The sequence below is a fragment of the Thalassophryne amazonica genome, chromosome 22 (genome assembly GCF_902500255.1).
Source record: "Thalassophryne amazonica chromosome 22, fThaAma1.1, whole genome shotgun sequence".
Classification (NCBI taxonomy): domain Eukaryota; kingdom Metazoa; phylum Chordata; class Actinopteri; order Batrachoidiformes; family Batrachoididae; genus Thalassophryne; species Thalassophryne amazonica.
The window spans coordinates 24193641-24220299 of NC_047124.1; the positions used below are offsets into that span (position 1 = coordinate 24193641).

General features: G+C 38.9%; 1 protein-coding gene across 3 annotated transcripts in view; it reads left to right on the plus strand.

Moving 5' to 3' along the window:
* Window positions 1–26659, plus strand: part of atxn7l1 (ataxin 7-like 1) — a 95788-nt gene that overhangs the window by 16156 nt on the left and 52973 nt on the right. For 2 of the 3 annotated variants that reach the window (XM_034163007.1, XM_034163010.1), the window contains exon 1: window positions 18065–18238. The exons of the other annotated variant lie outside the window; for it this stretch is intronic. Coding sequence is in view for 1 of the 2 variants with exons in the window: in XM_034163010.1 (XP_034018901.1) it covers window positions 18142–18238 (97 nt within the window). In the remaining variant the exon portion in view is untranslated. Of the gene's footprint in view, window positions 1–18064; window positions 18239–26659 lie in introns of those variants that run through there. 3 annotated transcript variants of the gene reach the window in all.

Sequence of the window (26659 nt, forward strand, 5' to 3'; positions counted from 1 at the left end):
TTGCATTTGAATGTTACTGGATAACTCTGTGGCTCTCTCCCTCTGGCGTAAAGCACTGTTTACCATATCAATGGGGTGAGGGAGAGGGGCCGCTCCTCAGACTGGAGCATAAACGCATAGACCATTTTGTATATATTGTTCAAAATGTGCATTTGTGTTTATTGTTTGAACTTTTTTGTTGTACAGTCTTTCACACCAGACCTCAAATTACCTTTATAAGTGTCAAACAGTTGTTTATTATAGTTTGCTGTGTGTTTTGAATAAATGTGGAAAATAATTTTCCGCTTTACTTTTTTTTTATTTGTGATTGGAAACCTTTATTACAATTATAAAACACAACAAAAGCATATATATTATGAAAGAACAGGTTGTCCTGAAAAAAAACAGACATAAAACTTGATTGTGGGTTGCAGGGAGAGCTGTTAACAGCAATAATAAAACATTTATGCCAGGCGAGTGAACTGTCCAAAACATGCCCGCGGACCCCAGAGGGTTAAATTACATTCAGCAAGTGCAGGTAACTTTAAACAACTTATTCAACTTAATACATTGTGATGCTGGAAGTACGAGGCTGCAGTCAAGACACCGAAGTGGTTCGATAACACCGTTTAACAAACGTAACCGTGTCGGCTGGAGTTATTCACGAGTCCAAACAGTTTTCTTCTTGTAAGCTTTATGGTGGTTGGCTGCATTACCGCCACCCACTGGACAGGAATGTGTACAGCAGACTGTCAAAGTGACAAGTGGTAGTTGATTCGATTTGATTAGATAGAACTTTATTGATCTTTATTAATCTATTGAACTTGATTGAATATTGTGAAATATTGACTCCCCTTAGCAGTAGTTATGAGCTGCTACTGTTCAGACTTTGTTGGAAATGAACATGCATGAACTGGCACATAGCTTGGGTTGATTGGAGTGCATGGGTGGGTGTAGGCGTTGACAAGCGTTGCTTCTGCCTACACCTTTTGGGCATCATGTACATTGTGTTCTTCTGCTTTCTTTTCTGAAACTTTTTGTTTGATTTTGTGGTCTGTAAATGAGTGTTTTTTTTTGTTGTTGTTTTGTTAAGCAGTGGTGCCTAATAAATTCAAATTCAATCCCTTGGGAAGACTCCCTCTGGGAAATTGAGGTTCCAGTAGCATTGTATAGCAGCACACAGGGTAAGAAGCACACAGAGTATCAAAAGTGAAAAAAAAAAAGAAATACAGTTTGCAAATATAAATACAAAGACACAATATAAATACCAGACATACTGATGAATACTGGTTTACTGGCTACTACAGCTAGTAATACCACATTGTATAAATACTCTGTTGCAAGTTAAAGTCCTGCAGTAGTGTTATTGAAGTAAAATTATTAGCATTCAAATATACTTAAAGTACAAAAAATGCTGATTTCAGAATAATTCATATATTAGATTATAACTATTGAGCCGCTGTGTTCATCACTGGCTGTTGTGGATTTTTGCGATTTTGAGGGAGGAGAAAAAAAAAGTCAGAAGTAGGCTTCTCGCAGTCATCTTCAAACTTTGCTCCCATTGGCCCAGCAGCCTGTCCGTCTGTTGCTGTTTGTGTTTGACTGTGGCTCCGCTAAGCGCATTCGCATCTGCCCGCGAACCTCTGCTTCCTTCTGTTGGTCGGCACGTGCACCAGCCTGAGCCTTTTAGCGAGAGCAGGCACATGATCACACTGCATGACGGCACACACACACATGGGCAGGCACACCGTCACGAGCGCACACAGTGTGTGTAGGACGCGCACACACGGCCTCCCAGTAGCGGCTGTTGTTTTGTGGCCCCCCCTGCAGGAGCTCCCCCCCGTTGGCTGTGTTGGCGGCCCACAGTGGTGTGAATCTCCAGAGCTTTTTGTGACACAAATCATCCTCAGGCAGGCGTCTTATTGGATCCGACCGCTCGAGTCACACGCCTCGTATTTGTGCCTGCGTCACTTTATTAATTCATGAGAATCCAATTGATTGATTGCTTTCATCTGCAGTTTGAACGTAACATTACATGCATACCACACAAACACTGGCTTTGTGGAATGATAAACGCTCCGTCTGACCTCTGCAGAGAGGTTTGCCTCTAGCAACTGGCTCCAATATTCTTATGATTTATGCATTTCCTTCCATTGTTGCGCACTTCCATCATGTTACTGTGGTGCCCTGCTGATGTTTGCTGTTTACTTATGATCCTCACATAGCTTTCTACGTTACGGCGATGGCCCTGAATTTGTTTACATTCATGGTTGACCTCTGCATTCAGTCAGCAGGGAAGCTGTGCACGTTCAGAAATGCATGTGCACGCATGCATCGGCATGTCCGTGCAAAGTGGTCGGGCTGGCCTCCTCGTGTTTTCGTGCCTCCAAGTTGTGCACAGTCAGTTTCCTGCAAGCTCTGGTCTGTGCAAAATCTATTTCACCATGTGCTGCATTTTATAGTCACCTCAAAAGACTGTTCCATTTACTGGATTTGTTTATTCAAATCTCCTCAGAATAAGGCAAATGTGTCTTCTGAATGTAAGTGGCTCCAGTGGGATGTTTCATAAATTGCTCACCCCAGCAGCGTTTGCACCACGCTCACCTTAGGAAGCTTCTCAGAGCTTCTCTGAATTTTACTACTGCGCTGCTGCACGTTTGCGTTGCTTCTGGCTCATGCAAATAAGAGAATTAAGGGTGCTTTCTGGACGCATTGGTGTGCACTCATACCTCTTAGCAGCGTGTCACCTCTGCTGTAAGACGGGCCGGAGCCACGATAAAATGGCAGAGGAAATCCAGGAGATCTACGTTGATTTAAAACCTCAAGAAATGCAGGTGAACTTCAGCACCTCAGAATAAGATGCTATGTTAGCAGTGCATTCCGGTTGCACTCTGAGATCATAATTCCTTAGTTATCAATAGGATGTTTCAATTAGATCACCCCTGAAGTCGTAATTCCAATTTGTTGAAAGTCCACATACCGCAACAGCTGTAGCTTTTACTGTTTTTGACAACCCCAATTCCAATGAAGTTGGGACGTTGTGTAAAATGTAAATAAAAACAGAATACAATGATTTGCAAATCCTCTTCAACCTATATTCAGTTGAATACACCACAAAGACACGATATTTAATGTTCAAACTAATAAACTTTTGTTTTTGTGCAATTATTTGCTTATTTTGAAATGGATGCCTGCAACATGTTTCAAAAAAGCTGGGACAGTGGTATGTTTGAATCTTCTGATTATATTATGGACTGTAGATGATGGAATCCCTAAATTCCTTGCAGTTGAACATCGAGAAACATTGTTCTTAAACTCTTGGACTATTTTTTCACGCATTTGTTCACAAAGTGGTGATCCCCACCCCATCTTTGCTTGTGAACAGCTGAGACTTTTGGGATGCTCCTTTTATACCCAATCATGACACTCACAATTAGTGTCCTCAGTTCCCAAACACTTATTGAGTGTTGTTGGAAGGAAGGTGATGTAACACAGTGGTAAACATAATACTGTCCCAGCTTTTTTGAAATGTGTTGCAGGCATCCATTTCAAAATGAGCAAAAATATTTGCACAAAAACAATGAAGTTTATCAGTTTGAACATTAAATACCTTGTCTTTGTGGTGTATTCAATTGAATATAGGTTGAAGAGGATTTGCAAATCACTGTATTCTGTTTTATTTACATTTCACACAATGTCCCAACTTCACTGGAATTGGGGTTGTAATTTTATACCACTTCTGTCTTTTTGTGTCCAATATAACAAGTCATACGCACAGTACTGTCCCACTCCCACTGGTAGACATGTTGTTACTGTGTTTTTATATGTGAATGCCGCATAATCTCTTGTTTAGCAACTGGTGGCACTAATATTGGCCAACCTGGTCGATGTTGCTAACAGCAACGAATGGCTAAAATGCAGTAAAAATGTTTTTTTACACAATCAAACGCACTCAAATCCAAACATACCTGCGGCATCATCTGTCCTGGGGTCTCTTTGGCGGAATGCATATTTGTGTGTAGCTCTTTGTGTGCTGTAAAAGCCGTCACAACAATGGCTTTCTTGGAGGCGTCCATGTTGTTTTCTTATTTGCGTTGTTGTGTGGAGACAGAAACGCATTTAACTCTAGTGTGGCAACTGTAACGCAGCATAACAGGCTAAAAAGTCTTGACTACTACTTTTTTCTTCTACACTGCACTTTCGGTACTTTATGTAATGGTGCCCCTAGTGGAGAGCAGAAGGGGATCAGACCATCTATGCATTAGCACAGTAATGAAAGGAAAAAAACCTGAAGAAGTCCCAGTATAAACATTTAAAGAAACAATAATTGATATACGATAAGCAACTAGATGTATAAAATAATTTAGCACATCCCACCCACTACTAGGATTATTGTAGTAGTTTTCCAATTTCCCAGTTTGGGGCCATGAACACCAAATTAGACAGAGTACATAAAGTTTGTTTCTTTTTTGTATGTTTCTTTTTAAAGCTGTGTGCTTTCAGTAAATCACCACTTATTGTAAAGTAATAAAGTTGCAACATACTTTTGTGTTCCTCTGTTCTGTTGTGAGGGTAAGAGGAGTGCATGATTCCTGTTGGTTAAAGTCTTTATTATTATTTTTCTCTTTCCTTCTCGCCTTTCTTTGTTATGGTGCATTAGACACCTCTAAGGCAGGTGGGTGGGGAGCAGAGTCCTATTCTTCCTTTTAGTTTCATTTCACTCTTAAACTCACCCGCACTTGAGCAGTTGAGTGCTTCCGTGTCGGAGTTTATCGTGTGATCTGTGGTGTAGCTGTTGATCTCGATTTCTGGCTTTTTCCTCCCCTCATTCCCTGTTATCACGTTATTGCAGCTTCACTCTGTGTGAAAGTTTATCTGAGGCCAATGCAAGCTGAAATCTGTTATATTCAGTTTGACTTTTTAAGTTTTTTGCACTCTGTGTTAGTGTAAATGATGCAGATGTAAGTGTAGCTGTTTCTAAGCTGTTTTTGAATGTTAAATACTAAGAAAACATCAGCAGTTGTGCAGAAATCATTGTAATTCTCAGATTAAATCTGACACAGAAATGGGTTTTCCCAGTGCACGTTAAAACGTGCAGTGATTATACAGAATTTCTTGTGTGCATTTAGTTGTCATTTGTTCATTTGTTTTTGCTTGCACTTAATTTTTCTTATTTGCGTTTCTTCCTTTCATCGTCTGACCTGATCTGTTCCAAATGTAAACAAACCCAGTTGAGCTGTGAGACTGCTGCTTCCTCTCTGTGAGGTCAGTCTGCCCACATGACCAGGCAGCAGCCAATCGGTGTCTCTCTGAGCTTTAGGCATCGCCATAACAACAGGCGGGCAGGAGAGCGTGGATCTAAAGGGTGCCCTTGTGCTCGAGTGGCTTTAGTGATCTCACCTGGGCAGCCGTCCATCTAATCAGTACGTCTCTGGAACAGATACCTTCCAAAGTACAATATCATTATGTTTTATTATTTTATTTATTATTGCCAGGAAATAGTCCTTCTTCTTTTTTAAAGTTGACCCATCAGGAGTCTGTATAAAGCATCAGCGTCTGTGTAAGTTTTTTTTTTCTTTTTTTTTTCAATTTGACAGATGACTTATGATGCAAGTACAGTATTTATTCGCATTTTTTTAAAATCAGGTTTGGAGTGTTTAAAGGATCACATGACAGGTGTGCAACACAGAGTGTATGATATGTTTAAAAACAGTCAATTGGGCAGCGCAGTCTCGTTTGAGCACGGGCGCTAAAGGGGTAAAATATGATGTAATATCTCTACTTCCGCGGACAAAAACACAGCATTTTCTGAGTTTTTGGGAAAATTACATGCAAACAAAGTGAAAATGCAAAGAAAAAGTGACAATGCGGTGGGAAAGTGGACCTGTGTTGCGGTTGGTTTGTGACCTGGAGCATAAACATGTCGAGGCGGTTTTGCTGGCGGGAGAACGTAGCTACTCTGGTTAGCTGTGTAGGCTAACACTTACCGACACGACGTCTCCTATTGGCCTCACCTTTCCTCCTCCACTGGGAACAGAAAAAAAACACTTCATGACTGCTTTGGTGATTACAGCTGGAAAAAAAAAACGGGAGCGGAGGTCCCCATAAGTGGTCATTTCCCGCAATATCGCACAGGGTTCAAACGAGACTGCTCTGCGCTATGATGTAAAATAAATAAAGCCTAAAAGTATACACACACACACAGAGCAGGTTTTTTTTAAATGATTTGACCTAATTAGTGCACGACTGACTTGTGAAATTCTGATTTTAATGATCATTTTGAAGTGTGTGAACATGTCACGGCTGCAAACTAATACCTGGAAACACGTCTGGACTCGGATCCCGGTCACTTTGAATACAGCTGCCTGCCTGGTTCTTCACCTCCACCAAGCTGTTTACACACCTGCTGCACACACATGTGGACATGCACAGTTTACGCTTCAGAAAAATCTCACATAGCAGCGTGGCAATGCATGCCGCGCGCACTTTGGAGCACATACCCAGTGCTTGTTGACAGACATGCTACGTGTGCATAATTTACACAAAGCCAAATAACAGGCTGGACATTTATTAGGCTTGTTCCTGTTTGTGTCAGCGCTCACCAGAGCGTTTAACCTGCAGCTACATAACACCAGATTTATTTTTCCTCCTTATTTATTCATTTTTAACCAGCTGACCGATTTGCTTTTGCGCAATTAGCCAACAAGTCGCTGTTGTTTCAGTTTGTAACTGACATCACCGCGTGCAGCAGTGTGACGCAAACGCAAGCGATAGCTGCTATTACGCTAACCGACTTTAAAATAAATTAATGGCACACATCAACATCAAACAAATAAATAAAACCTAGCGGCTGTAACACAGCGAGTCTATTTGCCAATTTGAAAATGCTACGACTTGACCAAGGTGCGACGAGTTGGTAGGTGATAGGAGTTGATCTGATACCTTTGGCACAGTTGTTTTCCCTGTTTTGTTTCAAAATGGACATAGTGTCAATTTTGTGCAAAAACATTATTATTTATTTTTGCTCCCTTCAAAAAGTGTGTATAATAGCCATGGGGAAAAATGAAAGAAATGCTCTGCAGCTTCATTAGACGTGTGAAGGTGTCACGGCACAGCCACGGAGCAGCAGAGGTCTATGAAGGGGGATATACATCAAAATAAAAAAATTGTAGTGCTCAACATGCAGTTGTGTGCGCACTGCATATAATCCTTTCTCACGGTTTGATTTATTTAACATAAGTAATCGAGTCTTTTGTCAACGCACACAGCCAAGATGGTAGATTTTGTGTTTATTAGCTACATAAATGCACATATCCCTGACACAGTCACTGTCGAATTTGCACACAGTGTGCGTGCTCATCTCTGCACAGTGCACAAACTGTTTGGATCGCTGTGGCCTACATCCAGCGCATATGTAAACATGTATTTGACTGTATCGTTAATGTCACAGGGATGACAGATTCTACGTAGGAAGAATTCCTGCCAGTACAACAGTACAATTAGGGACATCCCTGACGTGATACATAACTGTTTTTAGATGCGCTTCCCAGTTTGAATGTGAAGACGACACCTTAAAATGGCCTTAAAACTAGAGCACCGCACTTGTACAGTGCAAACCTCTGCCAACACTAGTTTCCAATTCCACAAATCTTTTACCTTGGAAAAAAAATTTCAGGGTCAAAGTCCTGTTAAAAGTGTCTTTTCTTAAGCTAAATTAGATGTGTTTAGTTTGTGCACTTGAATCAAGGTTTTTTTGTGTGTGGTGTCAGGTTTTTCTTTCAACTTTTTCAGTTTTCTGAATTCTTTTTCAGATAATTTTCACAGAACATTGGTTATCTCTGCTATGCGCAACTTGTCATTGCTTTTTGGCACTTGGTTTCTGACTGAACTGGAAGACAAACAGGCATAAAATTGGAACCTCCATCCAATTTTGGTGGTGTAGGTAAATCCAGTGAGTGAGGCACTTTATAATGCAAAATGTACACCAAATGAGCTTTTCAGTATTAAATTCAGATGTCCACAAAATCCACAATCTGGATCAGATCTGGATCAAACTTTGTCAGGTGATAGTGAGTGCTGCACTTCACTATCAAATATGAGAGTGATTGGGGCACGTTTGATTAAGATATAATGTAAAATACACATTAAATGGGATTTTCAATGTTAAATTTAAATGGTGACAAAATCTGTAATCTGGATCAGATCCAGATCAAATGTTGTCAGTCGATAAAGGAGACCATCCTACATAACAATCTGAAATATGAAAGAAATTTGATCTCTTTTGACAGAGTTATATACTTTTGAAAAATTGTTCAATGTTAAAGGATAGGGATTTTTCCAGTTGTCAAAGATTTTTCCTTACTTTGACCTTTGACCTTGAAAATTGAACCAGTTCTTGTCTGTCAGGATATGAATCCTCTGTAAAAATGTCATAATGATATATGGCAATTGTTCGCTCCAGGCTGTTCATAAACAAACAATCAGACTGGGGTGAAAACATAACGTGAATCCAGGACAAAGGTAATTATCAGTCGTTTTGTGAATGCGGCAGAGCGGAGACACAGACAGCTATGCACACTCCAAAAACTGCGATTGATTAAGTTTGCATAATTGAGTGTGATTGCATTCTTCAGTGTGATTCTTATCCATAGTCCTATTACAGTTCCTAGAATACTGAAAGAGCTAAAAGTGCAGCTCGAGTCCATGACCTAATTTTAGCCTGTAAGGTGGCTCCTGTGACGTGATGTTTTCGACACACTGTTTTTATGCTAGTCAGCATGATTTATATTAGTCAGCGCAACTCTGTGCGTGTGTGTGTGTGTGTGTGTGTGTGTGTGTGTGTGTGTGTGTATATGCACAGCCCTTTTGTTGTCCACATCAGTCTTTGTCAGGATAATTTATGCAGGACCTGAGAACAACTATTATTTGTAGGTTCCTGTAAGTGTTGGTTTGCTTATGATGCTGCGCAGGAATATATTTGCACGTCTTTGCTGTGAATTTGGAAAGTGCCGAAACATTCAGTGTCACAGCGAGGCCCCAAAAGAAGCCGTGATGTCTTCTGGTGAAAATCGGCAAGGTCATGTTCAGAAGTGGGATCAACCAAACCCCCTTTTACACCCTATTTCAATATCACAGTTCTTGTCTAGTATTTGACTGGTTTTTATTATTGTGGTCTAATCCTGTTCTTCCAGGTGTTGGGCTTCCTTAACATGTTCATCTGGGCGGGGAACGCCTGGTTTGTGTACAAGGAGACGCGCTGGCACTCCCAGAAATTCTCGAACCAAGCTGGACCCGGACGGCAAACAGCTCCCGCCCCTATATAGCACATTCGTCAGCTCACACACTCATCCACATCAGCCGTCCATCTGTCTGCTCCCATCTCGTGACTCAAACCCCATTTTTCAACAGTTCCATCTGCCTACCAGAAGGTGGCGGAATTTCCACAGTTGACCCACAGTCGTGTGTTTGTCTTTGCTGTTTTGTGTTGCTTTGATGGTATACGGTACTTATTATTTTTTGTCAGTGTTGCCATATCCACTCATTATAAGCAGCACTGTAAAAATATAGAATTGGGAGGGAAGGGGGGCTTGTTCTCCCATCTTAATAACAATGACCAGAATAATTTTGAGACATCAAATAATCAGTTGGAGCGCCTCTCTCACCGAGCGCAAACCTCCGTCAACACTCGTTTCCAATTCTACAAATTTTACCTTAGAAAACTTTTCAAGTTCAAATTCCTGTTATAAGTGGCTTTTCATAAACTTAAATTCCAAAAGTATAGATCAAAAAGGCTTTTCGATGTTAAAATAAAATATCCGCTAAATTTGCAATACGGACAGATGTGGATCATCTTGGCCTATTTATGAGAGCGTCAGTTTGAACCTCATAATCACAAGTGAGAGTGATTGAGGCACTTTTGATTGAGATATAATGCAAAATGTCCACCAAATGGGCTTTTCAATGTTAAATTCAATGTCTACAAAATCCACAATCTGGATCAGATCTGGATCAACTTTGTCAGGCCATTGTGAGTGCCAGTCTGCACCTCACTTTCAAACATGAGAGCTAGTGGGGCACCTTTTGATTAAGATATAATGTAAAATATACATTAAAGGGGTTTTCAATGTTAAATTTAAATGGCCACAAAATCTGTAATCCCGATCAGATCCAGATCAAACTTTGTCAGTCGATATAGGATACCATCCTACATAACACTTTCAAATATGAAAGAAATTTGGTCTTTTTTGACAGAGTTATGAGTTTTTAAAATTCGTTCAACGTTAAAAGATAGGGATTTTGTCAAGATATTCCTGACTTTGACATATGACCTTGAAAATTGAATCAGTTCTTGCCTATTGGGATATGATTCCTCTGTAAAAATTGGATAACGATATATGAAAAACTGTGGATTCCAGGCTGTTCACAAGCAAACGGATGAAAACATAACCTCCGCCCAACTTCGTTGGTGGAGTTAAATATCTCCACCTTCAGTCAGTCACACCCTACAATGATGTAATCAATCATGTAATGTTTATGTTTTATTGGGTACGTATTGTTGGTTATAGGATGGCAAGTTGTTGAGCCGTCCATTGGTCGAAATCCTGGCAGGTGCTTCTCAAAGTCGGTCACGAGTTGCCTAGTTTCTAGGCATTAATCTAGAATTAATCTCTTGCGTTCTGCCTTTCACTATCGTTAAAAGGACGTAAATATCTGGTTTGGCGTTTTGACAGCTGCAGTGGTGGAATTTTTCCGGTGTCTTTTCGTTGAGTAGGATAGAACATCTGGTTTGTCACACATCACCTACATTGAATGCAACGTAACGCAGATCAGTGATACAAGTGATACATTATTTTAAAACCATTTCAGGTCTTTAGGAATCATGCCTGTTGCTTAAATGGAAGAAGCTGCTACTTGCTCCGCCCCATCTCCAGAGGGTAGGAGGAGCCGTTATAAATTAGTCATGTAGTTCTTCATGCGCAGACACAAACTGTGTTACATTATTATATTTAACTGTAGGTTAAAAGATAACCAGACGTCAGTTTTGCACAATATGACCCCTTTAATTCCTGCAAATCCGTTGTACAAATGTCAAGGACATAGCAAATGAGAACATGTCCGCTGTTATTGTGACAAACATTTATTCTGGGTATACATATAACTATAGTGAGAATACAATGATAAATGTGTTAAATTGAAACAATTGAGGGCTTTGCTAATTTGGGGCTTGTTTTTGGAGCTAGCATTAGCCACATTAGCTCTGCTTCATACTTTTAAATGGCTAAATTGTCCAAAATGTGGTGATGTTGTAGTGATGCAGTGTCTGCATCCTTTGATGTCCAAACCTTTCTATTTCCATGTGAAAATGTATAGGAAAGTCGTGGTTATAGTTAGCGCAATTATAAGGGCTAGCATTTTCTTTTTTTTTTTCTTTTTTGCATTTACTCGTTTTGGAAAAGCTTTGATGACAATTTCTACCTGTTGGCTAACTTCTGTAGGTTAGCATGTTAGCTTCACGAGACACCTCATATGATGCGGACGCTAGCATGATAGCATGTTAATGACTCAATCAAAGTAGGCTTTTCCTCTTAATGGAAATCAATCTGCTGTCGATGCTAAAACACGCGGCCCTTGTGTACAAATTAACAGTACACATCTTAGGCAGAATACACAAGTAGATTCCCAAATATTCACATGTTGAATTTGTGGTAGACAAACTGAATTATAATAAAGGACATATATAGTTTTGTTGTATGTTAAAATATTTGCTGAACACCTGATTCTTGCACTCCAGGAACTGAGTCTTTGAACATTAAATTTCTTACGTCTCTGGTCCCGTTAGAGGACTTCACTTGGCTTCTTGTATGTTTTATTTAGACGATGATGAATGAAAAGGTTCTTTCATCTCAAGTCCGTGGTTCCTGACAAGATGCGCTCCAGGAAAAAGCAACATCTCAACAAAAACAAGTTGTTTGTGCCTCTCAGAATAGGTGACACTTTGAAGCATCATAAATTTATTGTGGAACACGTAAACCAGTGTTTTCTGAAATTAATTTTGACATATTTTGTACATTTGACAAAAGGCAGATGTTTCGCATTTGTCTCAACCACTTGAACGTTTGCACATTTTGTACATTTGGAGTTTCAAAAGTATTTGCTGCCTCGTTTAATATTCTTGTTTCAAGAAGTCTCTCTCACAATTCGCCCACATGCCACCTAGTGGACATTAGCATGAATAGCAACATGCAGAGCAAGCGATGCCAAGCTTTTGCGATGCCTTCAAAGCTTCAAAGTGTGAACCTGTGAAGCTGTTTCCCCAGGAAATCTTTTTTTTTGGGGGGGGGGGGTCCTCTAACCACTAGATTGTAGCGTTTCAGTTGCGTTACAACACAAAAGCATCTGTTCCTTTCAGCTCTTCAAGTGCTTTAAAACAGCGAATCAATTTTTTTTATGACATTTTTATTTAGGGGCAGCATGGTGGCTTAGTGGTTAGCACTGTTGCCTCACAGCAAAAAGGTCATGGGGTTCGATTCCACCTGTTGCCTTTCTGTATGGAGTTTGCGTGTTCTCCCCGTGTTTGCGTGGGTTCCCTCCAGGTGCTCCGGCTTCCTCCCACATCCAAAGATATGCGTCCCTGCGACAGACTGGCGTCCTGTCCAGGGTGTACCCCGCCTCACGCCCTATGACTGCTAGGATAGGCTCCACCCCCCGCGACCCTCAATTGGAGTAAGCGGGTGTAGAAAATGGATGGATGTTTCATTTAGTGTTTCAAAGCAGTCATTTTCTGAAGGAAATGTTTCACTTTGTAGTTCGGGGATTTCCAAATGGTGACTCACTCTTTGAAACGCCTGTTTTATTTTATTTTTGAGTGTTTTTGTGAACTCGGAAATCCCCCGCTGCCTACTTGTCACCATAATTGTATTTCATGTTTTGAACCAATGTATAATTTTTTTAATGCACTTGCTTCATTTAATGTTTTGTTTCAAAATGGAGAATCTTTAAGCAACTTTAAAAAAAAAAAGAAAACATTTTGAAACTGATTTTCTGAAACAGTTGTTTCATGTCGTTCTTTGAAACTACATTTATGAAAGTGTTTTGAAGCTGTGGATGAGGTTCTGAACCAAAGAACCCCCCATTGTGCCACTACTATAGTTGTTTCTCGTACTTCAAAATAGAGAATCGCTTCCAGAAGCAGCTGTTTTAGTTAATATTTCAAAAGACTGAAACAACTACTAAAGCAACTGTTTATTGAGTGTTTCAATTGTATCTAACCAGTGTGTTGTTTTCAGAATTAAAAATTGTGACTCCTTTTCACTCAGTTGTTTCATTTGGTGTGATAATTTTTTTTTCCAGTAATTTTTTTTTTCCTGTTCTTGTTGTGAAGCTTTTAAAATTGTATTTTCTGAAGGAAATGGTTCATTTGGTTCCAAGCATCAGAAGGTCTGCTTTTTGCTACCACTGTGTAATGATTTGAACCCTACAATTTATTTCACTTTTCTGAGGTACTTCACATTTTTTGTTCTTTTTTTTTCTTTTTCTGCACCTGTTGTCACAGTGAATGTCATTTGTATTTTCATCATTATTATGTGTTTTTGGTTTCAGTGTATTTAAATTGTAGCCTGAACTGAAACAATCTTACTTATAGATTTTTTTTTTTTTTCCGTTGCATGTTTAAAAAAGTCCACATTTGTTGATGTTATTAGTTGTATAATGTCATGATGAATGTTCAAACCACTCCATCAGCTTTTTTGTTTTCTTCCCCTAAACGTATGATTTATTTTTTCCAATAAATACAAACCGATGTTAGCGGGTTGTGTAAGAGGTGTACTGGTTTACGCCTCTGCACTTTTCTACTCATCATTCAAAACAATTCCAACTTCAGCAACAATTCCTTTGCTCTTAATCTGCAAAACGTTTTTGTAATGTGAAGTATTTGTGTACCTTAATAATTTGAATAAGAATAAAGTGCTTTTTCCTACGCTCTTGTCTAAATTGTGCAACAAAATTTTAAAAAAGTAACTTTTTGATTTTGTAATTGTACAAAAAAGTATTTGTTTCCTTGTTTGTCCTTGTGATCTGATTACAGCAAAGTTATACACAGACTGTTGGTAATATTTTTGCAGGATTACATGGATTGAATACTTTATAGCGGTCTTGTTCTCACATTTCTGGGCTTTGGCGGTGGTATGTGCTTCTGGGTTGCCCTGTGGCCTGTGGATGATCGCTGTCTGTGTTTGTGGTGCGGATGCATTCGACCTGATTTGATTCCTCAGCATAAACTAATCAGGATCATTTCTTTGCCCTCATTAAGGCTTTAAGGCTGTCATTTCCTCTGCGTTTCCACCCGCCGCTCTTCCTTAGATGACTTCATGCTTGTGTCATGTGATCACAAGCTGGATGCTTCACTTTGATTTCGAAAGCACTTTGTTGACTCCCCAGCTGTAGCTTTTGTCATAACGAGTGACGGGAAGTTCTGGGGAGGAATTTTTTTTTCTTACTATTACATTGTACACATCTAAAACACAGTAAACTTTAGTTTAGCATGTGTGTTAAAATGGATGTGGCACTTTGAGGTCAACAAATACCATCACTGACAGGTGAGCACCAAACTTCTGCACAAAATTTTACTTTAGAAAAAAATTTCAAGGTTAAAGTCCTGTGAGAAGTGGCTTTTCAGAACCTCAATTAGATGTGATCAAATGTCAGGAGGATGTATTTAGTTCATGCACTTGAATCAAAGTTTTTTGCGTTGTTAGGCTCCGCCCCCCCTCAAATTTTTTTGGTTTCTGAATTCTTTTTTAGATATTTTTCACAGAACATTGGTTACCTGCTATGTACAATTTGTCATTGATTTTTGGCACTTTGTTTCCGAATGGTAACTGGAAGATAGACAAACTGGCACAAAATTGGAACCTCCATCCAATTTTGCTGGTGTACTGTAGGTAAATTCATAACAGAAAAAAATAAGTGATTGAGGCACTTTTTATTGAGATATAATGCAAAATGTACACCAAATGGGCTTTTTAATATTAAATTTAAATATACGCAAAATCCGCAATCTGGATCAGATGCGGATCAAACTTCGTCAGGTGATAGTGAGTGCCAGTCTGCACCTCACTTTCAAATATGAGAGTGACTGGGGCACGTTTGATTAAGATATAATGTAAAATATACATAAAATGCATGTGTTTTTCAGTGTTAAATTTAAATGGCCACAAAATGTGTAATCTGGATCAGATCCGGATCAAACTGTCAGTTCCTAAAGGATATCATCCTACATAATACTCTCAAATATGAAAGAAATTTGAACTTTTTGGACAGAGTTATGAATTTTTGAAAATGCATTCAATGTTAAAGATGGGGATTTTTCCAGTATTTTTCCTGACTTTGACCTTTGACCTATGACCTTGAAAACTGAATTAGTTCTTGCCTATCAGGATATGAATCTTCAGTAAAAAAATTTAATTGTGATATATAAAAATCTGTGGGCTCCAGGCTGTTCACAAACAAACAAACAAACAGGAATGAAAACAATACCTTCTCCAATTTTGTTGGCAAAGGTAATAAAAGAAGAAACCAACTGGCTGTTGGTTTAAATAGAAAAGAGCTGCTTGCTAACCACGCCCACCTCTCTTTAAAGAAGATCATCACTGTTCCACCCCCACATACGGTCAGTGAAAGAGGTAGGTTTTGCAATTTATGTTAACTTTTTGTTTTCAGGTTACTTAAAATGCGTGTCTTTATTTTGATTTTTATCTGGAAAAAACCCCAAGTTAATTTAGTTAGATTCATTTGTTTTCTAACAATATAATTTTGTGGAATATTTACATATAGATTAAAAAGATGATCTGGCAGAATATGAGCCCTTAAAATATGTGTGTGGCTTCATTTCACATTTCATTTACATTTTTCATATTTTGTTGAACAACCAACGATTAACATAAACCGTCTTGCACCCTTATCCAATATCTTGCTGTTGAATATGAGTAACCACAAATTCATCAAAAAGTGGATGTATATTGATTTGATTACAGAAGCAATTCACTTCACTTAAAATGTAGATTGTTTTCAGCCGCAAGAGGGCGATGTAGTATCTTGATACGCTTGACCTACTTGGTCACTGAGAAATGGACCAATCATATTAAACCTCTCCGTTAAATTCAGTTTAGTCCTGAAATCAAGTTTAAAGTTTTTACTTCCTTAGCATCCTTTGTTTTAGATGATTGTACAATATTTAAAGATTTTTATTTTTTGCTGTTTGCAGTGCAAACACCTACAAAATACAACCACAAATTAAAATCCTTTTACATTATAAGAGACTTTACTTGGGTAGTGGACTTTGATGTACCATATGTTATGATTTGGTGCAAAGAAAATTGAACTAAGACATAAGTCATAATATTAGACCAATAATTAAAAGATACAATCATAATTGCAAGGTACAAAGTTGCAATTATGAGATACTGAGTCACAATGACTTCACAAATCATATTTTTCATATACATAAAACTCTTATAAAAAGATAGTCATATTTGCTTTTCCCCCTCCAAGTACTAAGATGTAATTAAGACATACTGAGTCATTACAAAAAAAAAAAAAAAAAAAAAAAAATCAGTGGTAATTACAAAATAAGAATTTTAGACAATACATTGTAATATGTTCATAATTACCAGGCACAAGTTGTAATTAGATAGCATATCATAACCAAGAGATACTATGTTATAATTGTGAGATACTAAGTCATATCACAAGATATTGTCATAATTACTAGGTACTAAGAGATAAGGTTATACATTATATTGAGATCCTAGGTCATAATTATGAAATATTTTTTTAAACAACTTGTAGTTTCAAGATAAAGACATATTTACCAGGTACAATATTGTAACTACAGTGTATTAACTCATACATACAAGGCACTAAGGCATGATTAAGCTACACAAGTAGGTTTTAGACAATAAATACAAATGACAAAATAGTCATAATTTCAAAGTACAAAATATTAATACAAGATGCTAAGTTATAACGAACTAGTACATCATAACTGATAAACAGCCTTTAATATTAGTCACTAAATCATAATTACAAGATGCTAAGTCGTATTTACAAGATACCAAGTCACATTTTGACATTAATTAATTCCAAGAAAAAAGTAAAAATTAACAAGCTGTGAAATCAAAATCATGATATACAGTTTAGTAACAGCTACTGGATATTAAGTCATAACTATGATATACAAAGTCAGAATATTTAGACAATAAATCCTAATTCAAACTATTTGAGTTGCAAGTCATAACATAATGCGTCATAATTATTAAATACTAAATTGTAACTGTTTGATACTAAGTCATAGTTCAATACTAGGTCAGAATTGTTTATAATTACCAGTTATGTTAACTGCAAAACTGTAATCATGACATACATTATAATTATTACATAAGTCATAACTACGAGATTTATCCTAGAATGTTCAGCTATATGTTGTAATAACAAGTTGTAATTACTTTTTTATCTTTGTTGAACAAAAATGTATCAGCAAACAAACAGTAAATGTACCACAATTAGTAAAACATTAAATAAAAGTTTGGTACCACCTTTTAAGAAAATAATTAAAAGAAAAGTTATATGTAAGGAAGAATAAACAACATAGAGTCGTAATTACATGTCAATTACAAATCAGTTTTTTATGACGTATTTTCTCGGAATACAGATAAAAAAACACGAGTGTGTGAATGAATGACTTGAATGAAGTTATTTTTTAAAAAGCGATAGTACATTTTTATTTTTTATTATATTTTTTGGGGGGGGGCGGTATTTGCATACGTAGCCAGAATGACGTAGTCGTTTTTTTTTAACGCCTCAAATAATCTACAACTACTGATTAAAACGGCCGTTTCTAACGATATTTTATGACGCACAAAACTGTTGCTGTCCCGCAGGGAATCGTTAATATACGCTTTCGGCTATTTCACGTGAACTTATGAACTCGTCCACAGCGGCCAACCTCTCTCAACCCTCCGACAGATGCCGAAATCGGGCGATGTTTACCGATGGTGACGTCAGCGTATTCGCCTCCCCCGCCTTCTCTCCCCTCCTGCTGTTGGCTGCGTGAGAAGCAGCGCAGAGAGAGAGAGAGAGAGAGAGAAGCAACAAGAAGGAAGAGCAATGGCGACACTGGATCGCCAAATACCAAGTCCGGATACCTTCCTTTGCGAGCTTCGGTCTTCTATCGTCTCTGCGGCTAAATTACGCTTTGTTGACAGTAAGTTCGCACGTCGGCCGCGCTGTTGTTTTCGCGGAAAACTGTGGGGAAGTGCGTGTGCGTGATGGTGCAACTGCCTGTGATTGAGTTGAGTAAAAAGCTCGTCCGCCGCGCACGCAGCGTCTGTCAAAGTAACTGTCACATACATTACAACCAGAATGCGTTATTAACGCGCGGCTGCTTTAACAGCGCGGCGCAGACGCGTGAGCGGCGGACTTTGTCGTCCTGACGCCCGCCAGTGACGATATTCCCCCTCCTCCTGTCCAAAGCTGCAAGTTTTGTTAGCTTTTGACAGCTTCGCTTGGGTTTACGGGGGCTAACCCGCTAATGCTAACCCCCGTAGCCAGCATGGCTCCACGCATGCCCCCCCTCAAAGTTTGTTATTAACGGTCCTGCCTGTTTCTGAGTGGCTCTTCGGTTTGTTCACACGCAGACTTCACCGCCAAAAACAGCGACGTGGAGCTCCGCTGCCTCGTAGAAGCGACGAATCTCAGTAAACAAGGTGAGGAAGTCACGAAAAACACACCGTGTTACAGACTGTTTTGTGACCCACCACATTCTGTGACCTAGCTACAGCAGCTAGCGCCCACCTGCTTATACTGTGTTTGTGGCAGCTAGTATCCCAACTATTGTGTCACAAAATATAATTGTACGCAGCAAAAGCAATTTTTTTAGTAACCTCTTTTTTGTATAATTAAGGTTTAATGTTTGTCACACCAAGTGGGGTGAAGGAATTTGTTAAATCTGACGTGTTTATAACGCTGGAATTGATCCTTGTCGTTTGATTGGTGGATTGTATGTCACGTGGTGTACCGTATTCTTATTTTGCATAATTAGTGTTTTTTTAATTGTATGCTGTAGGACATGTACTATCAATAGTGACTTTTCAATTATTTGCCCAGTTATATTGTAGAAAATAGTCTTGAATGATTTATGTAATTGTCTGTGTAATTTATATACATTTCGCTCTTTTGGACAACTCCACCACCTTAACCTAAAAGTGCGCCCATAACACGAAGAAGCTTTCTATAGCACGTGGACTTTGCCTTGATGGTGATATATTTGGGCAATTCTTGGGTCACAGAATTACAATGACAGCAAATTCTGGCCGATCGATTGTTCTTACTGTATATATGTTCCATTTTCACAGAGTGCAGAAACAAACGTTCATTTTGTCAGTTGTTGGTGTCGTTCGCCAGTGCGTTTTTCTGTTTGGTAATGGCATTATTTGCTACTAACTGTATTGTATCTCTGGAGCATGATGATCGACAAAGATCTGAGGAAAAGAGCTGAAAGTAGCGACGTCCCCATGATTGGTTGTAATGGTCAAAGTAGTTAGATTTCAGCTAGTCTATCATGATGTCATCTTAAATGGCCATGTATAGATGACATCACAGTCGGTGAGTGGTGGAAATTAAAGCCAGTTGTCTATCACGATGCCATCTACTGTAAGTGGGGCCATTTGAGATGCTGTGACATTATGCAAACGTTATGCCCATGAATAAAAATGCTCCTTATCGCGCACTGGAATATGTTATATAGGTCTTATATATCACTCAAAACTCAGATATCCATGGATCTGTGAGGAATCCTCTTTCCTGTTGTGCTGTTGTTCTGGTGTTGACTGACAACAAGTAAATGCCTGTGGTTAATACAGTCAGGCTAGCATTTTAACCTACATCTGCACCAGAACTGAGACACACAGGTATACACATGCCAAGACAACCTGGATGGTGTCACATGGAGTGACATGACATGATGTCGATCCAATAAGAAATCTGGTTAGGAATGTACTATTTAGTACGTGTTTGTAGAATACAAGCTTTCCTGACCCAATATCGGGATGTTCATGTGAAATTTTGGGAATGTTCAAACCCCAGAGTCATTGTGTGGCATCTGCAAAAAGGTCCACCCCCCTCCAAAGGGACTGTACATTTCCTAAATTTGTTGTTGCTTGGAATAGTCTCCTTTTCATAACTTAGATTTGGTATATATATTTTTAATAATATGATTAGGCTTCTACGGTATTGCTGCTTGGAAAATCAATGATGCCTGACATCTGTTTGTCCAAATTCTAGGAAACAAAATGATTGTGTAGTAGAAATAAACGTGAACATGTAGAATTTATTATTATTATTTTAATATAAAAAGTACAGTTTTTTTGTTCTTGGTTTTCTTCCCAACAAAGTTTATATAGTGAGTGTTTGAATTTGAAATGATCGTAGGTGTATGCTGAAGTAAATTCAAGACATTTAGTGTGGGTAGGAAGTGGACAGGCAATGTTTAAGGGAATGTTCAAATAGAAAGTGGATATTTGCACATATTCCACCTATGTCGTTTTGGAGAGCGTGAGCCTTTGGAATCCTAAATGGAGCTGATCCAACTGCATGTCCTCCCTTTAGATTTTGTAAGGGATGTTTTGTTGCTATGTGACAGGAGTGCTGTCGCTCCAAGCAAATGTGTTATATGTGATCCGTAGCAGTCAGGAACGGGTTGCCTTTCGCACAGGTCAGTTCTCCGACCACTGATCTACCACACCCCTTTTAAGATAAATTAAAGTATTTACACATGAGGTTTCAGTTTGCTTTTGAAGCAGAGGGATTTCTCTTTAGTTGTCCTATGTGATCTGGAAATTAATGTGTTTAATCAAGCAAGGTTGTAGGTCTTTCATTTGAAGAACTTTGTCCTATCAAAGTATCATTGTGGAAGAATTTGGCAGAAAGTCTTAAGGAGAGTACAGAGTGAATTTATTGAATTGAGCACAGATACCTGGAAAGTCAGAATTGTGTTTCAACATTACCTGTGGGTAAACAAAAACTGTGTAGCTCCATATTGTCTGGATATGTAACCTATTATCAGCAAACGTCAACACCTAATAAATGGGGAGTGATGTCTGGTGCAGTGGTTCTCAAGTACTACCCACTCTGATTGAAAATGAATGACAGCTGTTTGCTTTGCCGCTGTCTCTTGGAGCTCATGTGTCCGAAGGGGTGATGGGGTCACCAACAATGCTTGACAGCATTGTAAACAGTGCCATTTTTTAAAATGTTTGAATTTTTTATGACTTAAAAAGAATTCAGCTTTCTTTAAACATTTCTGAACTTCTCCTCTTAAACTCACAGTATAAAACTAATATGGACACGTGACATAAATGAAATAAAATATTAAAAGCCAAAACCATAGTGGACATGAGTATGGACACCTTTCAATATAATGCAACTAAATAATCACTTTTACAGCTAGTTTTCTTGGCATTGGTCACGGGAGGATAAATAAACATTATTTCTAAGTCACTCAATGTGTCTTGGACTTATCACCATCAGTTATTAAGAAATACAAATTAGACTTTTTTGTCACAAACAATTAAAACAAGTAAAAGCTCAACGGGGATCACAAACTTTTTTCACATAACTGCAGGCGATTCTCTCTCAAGCTTTTGTGCTGTTGTCACTTCAAGGATGGGAGCTGTTTGCTTTAGGCAAAAAAGGGAAAAAATAAACAAACAAAAACGTCTTGTCTCTGTTTTGCAGAGCCGAAGCTGGCTTCTTATTTTTGTTCAACCAGCAGAGCAGCTCCCTGATGTTTTCAGTGTACAGTGATGAACAGATCAGAGAGCCAGTCTCACGTTTGACAAGCTGAAACGAGAGTATTTGGGGTTTTACTGAAAAGAACAAACAGATCAGGTCGTGTTGGTAAGTGAGGCGTTGTTGATCTCTCGTGGTCAGGGGCGGCTGAGTCTGAGCTGTGTGGTATTTATCATCGTGAGGTTGCCTTTAAGCCTCTTTTTTTTTTTTTTTTTTGAAAATACAGCTGATGTGGGAATGCAAGCGGAGGAAGTTATGGAATGTGGAACGCTGCCCTGTAAGGAAAGGTTGATGCTTTTATCCCCCACCGCCCCCAGGGAGAACACCAGAGGAGTTCCTCCACACGTTAACCGTTTATAATATCGACGGGCAGCACGCGTTCCACGGTAACACGCTTGAGTCATCCCTACAAGTTTGAGCGCGCTACAGTCTGGGGGAAACTCTTCTCACCTCACTGGTCAAATACCAGACCCACTCCCATGCTCGCTCGCTCGCTTGCTCACATGCCTCATTTTCCTCCGCCGAGCCAGACTAAAGCGGCATTTACCGATTTGCTGTATGCGTTGTCAGCATGACACCTATGGCGTGGCAGACAGAGACGAGCCAGGGAACTACACAAGGAAAGGCGTAAAATGCTTTATTTGCATGCACACATCATGGAAAAGTAACGGATTTAAGCTTGATCGCTTAATAGCTTCAAACGCTCATGCACACGGACACTTAGCTCAGGTTGGCAGTAATTGGAGTGTGTTGGATTGGAGGGTGTGATTGGTTTAGGAGTAATTCTGTCACTCTGTCGCTTCTGTAGCACACATGCACACGGAGAAATAATGGGACCTGTGGTGTTAGCTTTGAAGCTACTGCTGTTAGCTGACTACAAATAGAACTTAACGCACTGTGTAGAAAACTGCAGGAACCTCTTATCTATGATACAACAGAATTTTTCCAGAATGAGATTGGATGCAATGTATCATTACTCTTAATGGATTCTGTAATAGAAAAAGCTCATTAATAGTAGGCATGACGGCAATTACCAGTTTCAATTGCAAATCCTTCCTGTTGCATGGAGTTCCAGAAACAAATCTGACATTATTTCCAAGTGGATCAGTTTGTGAGCTTTGCATAGCTACAATCCAAGCATCGTGACCGATGAGAGGGTGGGAATAAACATAAATAGCAGGACAACCTCAGCTTGCAGAGGAAGGCCACCTAATGCGCAAAGCACCATTTTTGAAGAGTGACTGAAACGGGAGGAAAAAATGTGACACCACCACAGCTTCTTACTGAATGCAAGATCATGTTTATTTGAGATTAGCTTCATCAAGAACAAGGCAGGAGGCTGCAACAGAAAAATGAGTTGGCTCTAAATTTTGTAGCCTCACTCACAAGGCGAACTAGGAAAGTGAACCTTAAGTAAATGGTTGCTTGTTTTTTCTGTGTCACTTATGGACAGAATCAGTTTAAAAAAACACTTTCAGATTGTCAACAACGTTGACAAAATGCGGTAAGCTCAGCTCAGATTTTTTGTTAGGAGAGAAATGGCGAACAGTGACGATGTACCGTTGGACTACAATGCCAGCTTGTTAAAATGATGCTTTAAATTTCACATAAAAATCTTGTCTGAGCACTGTGAGATTTTTTACATTAAAAACTTTTTATGTGAAGTAAGTCAATCAACAATAGCGGTTATGGATTCTTACTTCAATACCCTGCACCAAAAGAATTTCAATTACAGAATTTAAAATTGCATATATACATATGCTGAAAATGTTTACAATCTGAAGTTTGTTGCATTTTAGCCTAATTGTTTCATTCCATAATTTACCTGGGCAGGAGTTGACATTGTAGTACCTGATGTACTACTCTTAATTATAAATCCTTTTTTTTTTTTTTTTTTTTTTTTTTTTTTTGTCGGCTTAAGCTTTTTTGAAATGATTTTTCACAACTGGCAAACATTGAAGTAAACACTTTGCCGTCGAGAAACGTCCTAAGAACCTTTTTGATGTCTAAATTTTAGCCTAGCTTTGTATTTGGGACTTTCTACAACAAATGGAAAGAATTGCAATGTGTGATGTTGCAGACGTCTGACATTTGCTGACTCTGGGGTACATGTTGTACAGTGTGTGTAGCTCTCGGGTAGAATGTTTGGTTGTAACAGTCAAGTGTCTTGTAACTTGATGGTGGACTTGTGTAAAGCAGTTCATGGAACTGTTTGTTATTGAGAAGTGATGCCTCCCTTCCAGATTTCAGCAGTCAGAAGTTTTATTTTATTTGTATAAAGTGTTGAGGTAATAAAAGTTCTGTTGCCAAGCATTTTATCTTGGTCTTAAATTTCTAACTGACCAATGCAAAGTTGATTTACTTATTTACTTGAGGAGATCTTGGCGTATTTTTTTTGGTTGTCTTTTTTTTTTTTTCTCTCACCTGTCACTCATTTGGTTGTCACTACTTGCATTTGGCTTGACACACAGACACAGTGCAGGCTGCAGAAAATAGGCTCCACACTACGTTTTGCATTTGCTTTGGCACATGCAAAGGAAATTGTATTCACTCCGTTCTCAGACTGTCTCGTTGTTAGTGTGACATGTGGAGTTTGCCAAAAAACAAAAAAAAAGCAAGTCTTTTTCCTCCCCTAGAGCAACAATTTTGGTTGGTTTAGCAGGGCCTTGTTGATGCTCCATTAACACGAAAGTGTGCCTATTTCCCCGGAAACACTCACAGGAAAAAGTACAAAATGTGGCGATGCAGGCAGAGAAAGAAACCGCTTGGCAGGCAGAAGAAACCTGCCAGCAGCGCTCCCAGTTTCTCTGCACAAGTGCTCACATTACTTTATTATTAATTCTTTCCACTTAACAGCCTGCTGGCTGCAGTGACGATGTTTAAAGGAAGCTTTATTCCTTAACACAGTCATGCATTTTTAGTAGTTTTGCTTACGGATCTGCTCACACGGTTGTTTTATGGAGTCCAATATTAAAAAAGTCACAATTTTATTTGCAGAAGAATAAGGAAAAAAAATTACTGGGATAACTGTATTTCCTATAATTGCCTCAGAGAAGGATGTAGTACAGCAGATAACTGTAAGAATAGTTCAGATCCGGTTACAAGCACCAAAATTAGACTGTGTATACCTTTTGGTACATATTGTAGAAAAAATAACGTTAGTCATTTGAATTTTCAATAGGGGACCAAGTAGGGGTCAATTAAAGAACTGCATAGGGATAAAAAAATGTTCCATTCATACTGAAAGCTATACCACAGTATGTGTCTGATCGTAAAGATTTCAAAAAGGTATAGTTTGGACTATAACTGAATGTTCTGGAGTTATGGGGTAAAAACAGCAAGAATGGTGACAAAGGTCAGTTTCAGTTTGTACAGGGGTCAAAAGTTAAAGTTGCTCCAGTTTTGATAAAACGTGGTGCAAATTATTGGTTGAACTAATAGGATTAACAAATGGAATAGTTCTGACTGTGTTGAATGTTTGGTCTCCAAAGTGAAGGTCAAACAATGTCGCCGTCCATTGGATTCTATGACATGTGACTTATGTTACCCTGTAACATGATAACTAAGCACGACACATGGTGCAAACTATTCCTTTTTAAAATCCTACTAACTCAACCAATAATTTACATCATGTTTTACCATAATTGGAACAACTTTAACTTTTGACCCCTGTACAAACTGAAAGTGACCTTTGTCACCATGCTTGCTGTTTTTACCCCATAACTCCAGAACATTCAGTTATAGATAGTCCAAACTATACCTTTTTGGAATTGTTATGATCAGACACATAATGTGGTATAGCTTTCAGTATGATTGGAACATTTTTTTTTTTTATCCCTATGCAGTTCTTTAATTGACCCCTACTTGGCCCCCTATTGAAAATTCAAATGGCTAACGTTATTTTTCTAAAATATGTACCAAAAGGTATACACAGTCAAACTTTGGTGCTTGTAACCAGATTTGAAGGATTCCTCTGCAAATATTCTGTTATCTGCTGCACTATTGTCAGAAACCAGCCATAGGTCAGATTTGATGGCAGTATTATTCAAATGGCGTTCAGGGTTTCGTGCATTTGAAGCCATCTGCTCTTTCACATTAGTACTGTTAAGTACCATTGAGGCCAAGCTAATATTAACTTGGCCTTGCTTTAATTCAGTGACATTACACAGTACTTACTGATTCACTGCTCTTTTTCAGCAAAAATCAAAAGACGAGCAACAAACCGTGTTCGCTAGTGATCATGACACCTGCAGCGTGCATGGGTGTCATTGAGGACTGCCCACGCGCGTGCACGGCGTAGCTGGTGTATAATGCGCTACCCAATGACCTCAGCAGATCCTTGTCCAATTCCATTCCTCCTTCTCACTCATGACAACTCATCAGCAACGTTGGGTCATGATGACACGCATCTGCACACATACACCCACACGGTGTGGTTTAACACCCCCCCGACATTTGAGCTTAGACAAACGGAGGCTCATGTCTGCAGAAATCCCACCTCTCCTCTGTGAGTCTGTATTAACTTCCATGCTAATAAATGCCATGAGTTCTGTCAGCTTGACTGAAGACAGGAAGATCAAGTTCTCAGCTTGTAGCCATTGCTGTTTTCTTTTGGATGTTTGTTTTTCCTCAGTAATTATGTTAATGTTGAATTTTTGGGGTGGGGAGGATCAGCCGAGTTGCTTTTTCCTCTTGAAGTGTCTCAATTGTCGTGGAACTGGTCAAGAGAGGAAGAAGTACTCAGTGTGGAGTTTATTTCTATGTAAAACAGCAGAGCTTAGCTGGTTCATGAGGTGGCACGACAAGCACGGGATATACTGTACTGCTTTGTTCACAA